The sequence below is a fragment of the Triticum urartu genome, chromosome 7A (assembly GCF_056163025.1).
Source record: "Triticum urartu cultivar PI428250 chromosome 7A, HENAU_Tu73, whole genome shotgun sequence".
NCBI classification, from domain to species: domain Eukaryota; kingdom Viridiplantae; phylum Streptophyta; class Magnoliopsida; order Poales; family Poaceae; genus Triticum; species Triticum urartu.
The window spans coordinates 511,295,653-511,303,705 of record NC_141879.1 but is presented as its reverse complement, the minus strand read 5'-3'; the positions used below and the strand labels follow the sequence as shown (position 1 = coordinate 511,303,705).

At 58.1% G+C, this 8,053-nt stretch overlaps 1 protein-coding gene and 1 pseudogene across 1 annotated transcript; one reads left to right on the top strand and one right to left on the bottom strand.

Annotated features, from left to right (window-relative positions):
- Positions 1–1,941: 1,941 nt before the first annotated feature.
- Positions 1,942–4,296, top strand: LOC147960194 (uncharacterized). The gene is given in 4 exon segments (XM_087533206.1): positions 1,942–3,045; positions 3,047–3,646; positions 3,725–4,181; positions 4,184–4,296. Coding segments are annotated over 4 exon segments (2,274 nt in total).
- Positions 4,297–5,805: 1,509 nt separating this feature from the next.
- LOC147960193 (uncharacterized) lies at positions 5,806–6,444 on the bottom strand (annotated as a pseudogene).
- Between the last annotated feature and the right edge of the window lie 1,609 nt (positions 6,445–8,053).

Genomic DNA, 8,053 nt, shown 5'->3' with positions numbered 1-8,053 from the left:
TTAGCATCGCGAACGGAAATAGGCGTGTTGCCGTGAAGTATGTCCCCCTCATGCTCCAAGGCACGGCGCGCACCTGGCTCAACAGCCTCAAGCCTTACAGCATCAACAGCTGGCTAGACTTCAAAGAAGCCTTCATCCGCAACTTTACCAGCACCTACAAACGGGCTCCCAAGCCCCGACAGCTCTCCTTGTGTGTACAAGGGCCCAATGAATCGACCCGCGACTACCTCACGCGTTGGGCCGAGCTCCGCAATTCCTGCGAGGGGGTGCACGAGGTTCAGGCTATAGAGTACTTCATCGCCGGGTGCCGAGAAGGCACCCTCCTCAAGCACCGACTCCTCTGTGACAAGCCGACTACCCTCAATGAGCTGCTGGTCATAGCTGATAAATACGCCACGGCCGATTCCTCAATGAAGACCGAGCTCCGAGTAGACGCCTCCGGGAAGGTGCTCGCTCCGAGTCCCAAGATGCCGGCAGGAGACTCCAGCCGACGCCCATACCAGAACGACCACAAGCACAAGGCTCCCATGCCGCCTTCCACCAGTCGGCAGGTGGCCATAGTCGAAGACGAACAACCCGAAGGGCGGCCCACGCCCAAGAAGCAGAAAGGCAGCAGGCCGGCTTGGCAGCCGGCTTTCTCCTACGAGCAAGCACTTGATGCCCCCTGCAAGTTCCACAGCGGCGCGAAGCCTTCAAACCACACGACCCGGAAATGCCACTGGCTCACGTGGATCTCCAAGGGCAAGGGGATAGCATCGCCTCTGCCTGCTGGTCAGCCACCTCCGGCCCCTCCGCAGCCGGCCGCTCGACCAGCAGTCGGGGTTGTTCAAGACGAGTTCCCCGACGAGCATGCCGCCTACGTCGTCTTTACAAGCCAACCAGAAGACCGGCGTAGCCGACGCCGACAGCATCAAGAAGTCAACGCAGTTGCCTCCAATAATCCCGAGTTCATGCACTGGTCAGAAAGGCCTATCAGCTGGAGCCGGACTGATCACCCAGAGGTGATGCCGTCTCCCGGCTCTTACGCATTGGTTTTGGACGCCACCCTCGCAACAGAAAGGAAAGCTGCCCGTTTCTCCCGCGTGCTGATAGATGGCGGGAGCAGCATCAACATACTGTATCATGACACCATGGAGAAGCTGAGCATCAAGATGAAGCAGCTCATGCCTAGTCGGACTGTGTTCCATGGCATCGTACCCGGCCTGTCCTGCTCCCCAATCGGCAAGATCAAGATAGATGTCCTCTTCGGGGACAAGGATCATTTCCGCCGAGAGGTAGTGTGGTTTGAGGTAGTGGATCTGGAGATCCCTTACCACGCGTTTCTTGGCCGACCTGCTCTAGCCAAGTTCATGGCTGTACCCCACTATGCCTACCTCAAGATGAAGATACCGAGTTCCAAGGGCATCATCACCATAGCCGGAGACTACAAGAAATCCTCTGAGTGTGCTGCAGCTAGTAGCCAGCTGGCCGAGTCCCTCGTGCTTGCTGAAGAGAAGAAGATACTGGATCGAGTCGTGGCCATGGCCGGCAAGCAGTCGGCCCTGTCCCCCGACCCCAAGGAGTGTGATGCCCAAGGTTCTTTCCAGATGGCCAAAGAAACAAAGAAGGTACCTCTGGACCCGGAGCACCCAGAAAGGTTTGCCGCCATTGGGGCAAGCTTGGACAGCAAATAGGAAGGCGAGCTCGTCGATTTCCTCCGTGAGAATCGGGACATCTTCGCATGGTCCCCCAAGGACATGCCGGGTGTTCCGAAGGAATTCGCCGAGCACAAGCTACACGTCCAAGAAGGTGCAAAACCAGTCAAACAGCCCCTCCGCCGACTATCGGAAGAGAAGAGAAGGATTGTAGGAGAAGAGATAGCCCGGCTTCATTATGGAGGTTTTCTTTCCAGAGTGGCTCGCCAACCCGGTACTCGTGCTGAAGAAAAATAACAAGTGGCGCATGTGTATAGACTACACTAGCCTCAACAAGGCCTGCCCCAAAGATCCCTTTGCCCTGCCAAGGATTGATCAAGTAATAGACTCCACAGCCGGATGCGAGCTGTTGAGCTTCTTGGATGCTTACTTAGGCTACCACCAGATAAAGTTGGATCCAGCTGACCGCCTGAAGACCGCCTTCATCACACCATTCGGAGCTTTCTGCTACCTAACTATGACATTCGGCTTGAGAAATGCCGGTGCCACTTTTCAGCGTTGCATGCAGAAATGCCTCCTCAAGCAGCTCGGCAGAAATGCCCACGTCTATGTAGACGATATTGTGGTGAAGACGGAGAAGCGCGGCACCTTGCTGGAAGACCTCAGAGAGACATTTGAAAACTTGCGCCGATTTCAGATCAAGCTCAACCCCGAGAAATGCGTGTTCGGAGTACCAGCCGGCCAGCTTCTAGGCTTCCTGGTCTCCGAACGCGGCATCGAACGCAACCCGATGAAGATCAAGGCCATAGAGAGAATGGAGATTCCTACCAAGCTACGAGACGTCCAGAAGTTCACTGGATTCCTGGCTTCCCTAAACCGCTTCATCAGCCAGCTCGGAGAGAAAGCTCTCCCCCTCTATCGACTCATGAAGAAGTCCACTCACTTCGAGTGGAACGACCAAGCAGACCAAGCTTTCCACGAGCTAAATAAGATGCTGACCACACCGCCTGTCTTGGCAGCACCGACTGAGAAAGAGCCCATGCTCCTTTACATTGCCGCCACTAGCCGGGTGGTCAGCATAGTTATCGTGGTCCAGCGCCCAGAAGAAGGCCGAGCTCAGCTAGTCCAGAGGCCAATGTATTATTTAAGCGAAGTATTATCCGCCTCGAAGCAGAACTACCCACACTACCAGAAGATGTGCTACGGTGTGTACTTCGCCGCCAAGAAGCTCAAGCCCTACTTTCAAGAGCACCCCATCACGGTCGTATGTACTGCCCCGCTCGCCGAGATCATAGGCAGCCGGGATGCATCCGGTCGGGTGGCAAAATGGGCCATTGAGCTAGCTCCCTACACTATCTTCTACCAGCCTCGCACTGCCATTAAGTCCCAAGCACTGGCCGACTTCCTCATAGGACTGGGCCGAAACCCAATACCTGCCACCGGCCCCCGACTCCACTCATTGGCGGATGCACTTCGATGGGTCCAAGATGCACACCGGCTTGGGAGCCGGCATCATCCTCACCTCTCCCAAGGGCAACAAGCTCAAGTACACATTGCAAATTCATTTTGCCGCCTCCAACAATGTGGCCGAGTACGAGGCGCTCATACACGGGCTCCGGCTAGCCAAAGAGCTCGGCATCGGCCGGATCCTGTGCTATGGCGACTTGGATTTGGTGGTCCAGCAGTCATCTGGCGACTGGGACGCCAAGAACACGAACATGGCGAGCTACCGCTTCCTCGTTCAGCAAATCAGTGGATATTTTGAAGGATGCGAGTTCCTTCATGTACCACGGGCCGACAACGTGCGAGCAGCTGCCCTGACACGAATAGGCTCCACCCGGCAAGCTATACCAGCCGGCGTTTCTCTCCACCACCTCCTCAAGCCGTCTATAAAGCCATCTCCAGAATCTGATTCCATCTTCGTGCCGCCTGACCCCGACGCAGTCGGATCTGACTTGGGGAACCAAGCAGGCGGCTCCGGGACTTTGACAGGCGGCCCGGGGACTGCCATAGTCGCACCTGGCCCGGGAACTTCGGAACTCAGCCCGGGGGCTACTACAGCCGGCCCGGGGACTGCATCGACACAACAGGCGGTGGCCGACTCCAACTCTTCACCACCCAGCCCACCCGCCCTGGTCACAGTAGCAATTTTGACAGTAGAAGAAGTCGCAGCTCCATCATGGGCCCAGCCCATCCTCAACTTCTTAGTAAACAGAGAGTTGCCAACTGACGATATCTCGGCAAGACAAGTCCAGCGCCGAGCCGGAGCATACACAATAGTAAATCGAGAGCTTGTTAGGCGCAGCGTCACTGGAGTCTTCCAGCGCTGCGTCGAGCCAGAGAAGGGCATAGCAATCCTCAAGGACATCCACCAAGGAGAATGCGGCCACCACGCGGCCTCAAGATCACTCGTCGCCAAAGCTTTCCGCCATGGATTCTTCTGGCCGACTGCCTTGGATGACGCCAAGGAGCTAGTCAAACACTGCAAAGGGTGCCAAGTTTTCAGTTCCAAGCAACACCTGCCGGCTTCTGCACTCAAGACCATCCCCCTCACCTGGCTTTTTGCCGTCTAGGGGCTGGACATGGTGGGCCCATTCAAGACGGCACGCGGCAGCATGACACATCTGCTCGTCGCTGTGGACAAATTTACCAAGTGGATTGAAGCAAAGTCGATCAAGAAGCTGAATGGGCCGACTGCCGTGACGTTCATCGCAGATATCACAACCCGGTACGGTGTACCGCACAGCATCATCACCGACAATGGCACAAATTTTGCAAAGGGAGCACTGGCACGTTTCTGCGCAACACAAGGCATCCCACTGGACCTAGCGTCCGTTGCCCACCCGCAGTCAAACGGCCAGGTTGAGCGAGCAAACAGCCTCATCCTCTCCGGCATCAAGCCCCGACTGGTCATGCCACTAGAGCGTTCGGCCGGCTGTTGGCTCGACGAGCTGCCGGCCGTCCTCTGGAGTTTGCGCACTACCCTAAACAAGTCAACCGGCTTCACCCCTTTCTTCCTTGTATATGGTGCCGAGGCTGTCATCCCAACTGACATCGAGTTCGACTCACCTCGGGTCACCATGTACACGGAGGCGGAGGCCAAGGAAGCACGAGAAGACGGTGTCGACCTGCTGGAAGAAGGCCGGCTGTTAGCCCTCAGCCGATCCGCCATCTATCAGCAGGGTCTGCGCCGCTACCATAGCCGGAAGGTCAAGCCAAGATCGTTCCAAGAGGGCGATCTTGTGCTCCGGCTGATCCAGCTAACAGCCGGCCAGCACAAGCTCTCGGCCCCTTGGGAGGGCCCCTTCGTCATCAGCAGAGCTTTAGGCAACGACTCCTACTACCTAATCGACGCGCAGAAGCCGAAGGCACGCAAGAGAGATGATTCCGGCAAGGAGTCGGAACGACCATGGAACGCCAATCTCCTCCGAAGATTTTACAGTTAAAAAGCAGTATGTACCACGCTGCCTTTTGTACTAAGTACGAGACAAAGGGACCCCCGAGGAGCACTCAGGGACTACCCTCTTTTATCTATAAATGATGAGTATCATGCCTATGATTATGTTACTACATTTGCTTTTTCGTCTGGCACCGGGTTCGACCAGTCGGCCCGGGGACTCGCCGCCTCGAGTTATATCTAAAGTTCTGCCTGCAGTCAGACAAGTAGTGTGCCGGCACCCAAGCCCCCTCTTGTCAAAAGTCGCAGCTCGAAGAATCGACTGTCCGACTGGCAAGAGCCAAGAGCAGGAAAGGATACCCACACGAAAAACGGCTAAGGACTAACGAACTTATATAACGCGAGTCGGCCTCCCGCCCCGCCAACTGGCTACCAGAGCAGCCGGCTGGCCGGCTTCCCGTTCACCTTGCTGCAATCTAAGAAAGCTCGAGTACTTTTCCTCCCAAAATGACCAAATCCTTCTCCAGCCATAGACTGCAGAGCAGCTGTCCGGCTGGGAAGGCGGTGGCCAAGGGAAGGCGGCAAAGGAAAAAGCCAAAAGGATGAAAAGCAAACATGAACGGAAGCCAAACACATGCATAATTATATTTACACAAAAGGCCTTCAAAAGGCCAGCATTCAACATAGTTTGAATACACCCCCAGTGGGTGGAACTGCGCAAATTTAATAAAAGTTGTTCAAAAGAGTAACAAGCAGGAAAGCAAGGACGGCGGATCAGGCCAAGGGAACGACGGGCGAGTTGGGCAGGTTGGTGGAGATGGCAGTGCCGGCTGGAGGAGTGACCGGCTGGCGAATCTCGGCATGATCATCACCTCTTGCAGGCGGCGCGCTTGCACGCGCCTCATTGCTGGAGGCACGATCAGGCTGAGGCGGGCTGGTCGCTTCGCTGTCTGGCACAACGTCTTCACCATCCTCTCCCTCCTCCTCTTCGCCCCCATCGCTGGAAGCAATTTCCTCCGCCGAGTCCTCACCTTCTGCCGGGTTCAGCCCGAACCACTCCTCCGGCTGAGGGACGCCGGCATCATCCACCTCAGGGGCAAAGGCGCTGGTGTCGGTGTACTCGGCGATCGCCGAGGCACGCTGGACGATAGCCGGCCGCACCGCCTCCAGCTCCTCGTCGGCCTCCTACCGCCAGGTGCTCAGTTGGTCCAAGTTTAGCCCAGGATACCAAGCTCGGATGAATTCCAGTGCCCGCCCAGCGCCGGACCAGGCCGCTGACGCCTTCCAAGCCTCGAAGCAGCCGACTGCGACCTCCAGCCAGTTGGTAGTCCGACTTGGGGTGCGGGGAACCACCTCGCCGGGCCAGAGGGCGGCCAGCACTTCCGCCCCGGTGCGCTGAAGATGGCGGAGCATGCGGTGGGCCGGCTGCAGGCGGGCTTGAAGTGCCAGAAGCTGCTCCTCAAGTGACCGGCCGGCACCCGGTGCGATCTCGGCCCCTGCCTGCCGTCGCGCGTCGCGGTAGGCCTCGATGGCTTGGGTAGCGGCAACAGAGTAACCGGGAAAGTAATATGCACAAAGAAGAAAGCAGTAGCACAAAATCAAAAGATGAACCAGATGGCAGGAGGCAGGCAAAGAAACGAAGAAGAAGAAGGCCTACCATCGATTAAGTCTTCCACCCGGCTGTAACCTTGACTCAGCGCCTGCCTTGCCTCGGCCCAGTTCGCCGCCTCGGTTTCATATTCGGCTTTGAGGGCAGCCTCGTTGTCCTGCGCCGCCGTCAGGGCCGCCTTGTGGCTCTCCTCCTGGTCGGCCAGTTTCTTGGCCAGGTGATCGCGCTCCTGAGCCAGGGCGGTGCACTCGGCCTCCTTGGCGCGAAGGGCGGACTAGGCTCGGCTTAGCTGGTCCCTCAAGTCAGCATTGGCCCCTGCAGATATGAAGAAAGAAGTCGTCAGGAAAATATCCGACCCGACTGCTCGATAGTCGGCCCGAATCTCGAGGACTACACCCAGTGGGTGCGCTGACGCGCCCCCACTTGAGATAAAAGATGAAGCACTTACTCCGGCTCTCAATCAGATCAGTGGCTTTCTGATTCAACTCCTGGGCCTGGGAGTTGAAAGCAGCTGCGCGGAGGTTATGATACTCCTGCAGATAAGATAAGAGATGCGAGTAAGAACAAGACGACAATCGAAGTCTACCAAGAAGTTCCAAGCCGCCTGCTCAGCAGCCGACTCAGAACTCGGGGACTACACCCAGTGGGTGCGCTGACGCGCCCCCACGGAAGAAATTAGGAGCAATCGATGAAGAGCAGGAGGACTCACCCGAATAACCATTCGCGTCGTGAGAAACTCTTGAGTGTACTGCTTCAGCGCGGCAGCTTGGGCCTGAAGCCGGTTCCGGACGTCCTGCGCCGCCACGTTCAGCACGGCCGTCCCACCGCCCGGCGTCCACTCGGACGAGCTATCGCTGGCCGCTTCCAGGTCCTGGGCCGACGAGCTGGCGCCCGTAGTTTTTTGCGGCTCCGGCGCCGAAGTCGCCTTCCCCGTGCGCCGACGAGACGGCGACGAGACCACAAGATCTGCCCCCACAGCCGGCTCGCCTCCAGCCGGCTGCACGAGCGGCACATCGGGCCGGCCTCCTTGGCCCGTTCCAGTCAGCGGCGACGGCACCGCCTCCCTCTCCATCACCGACCGGCCGCGGCCGGCCTCCTCCGTCGGGGGCACTGGGATATCGGGAGCCACGGCGCGAAGGGGGATGATGAGCTACGGAAGCTGGTTCTGCAGGGCCTCTGCCTCCCTCTCCACGGCTGCGGCCTCCGCCTGGGCCTTGGCAGCCGCGTCGGCTCGCGCCTCCGCCGACTTCTCCCTCACCTCCTGAACCACCCTCCGCTCCTCCGCCTCCCACGTGTTCCGCTCCGTCGCCTCTAGTAGATCGGCGCGGGGATCCACACGGCGGGAGCTTGAAGACCCTCCCACGGCTCCGACTATGGAGGCGGCAGGGACCCGCCCAAGGGAAAGTGGGGCCC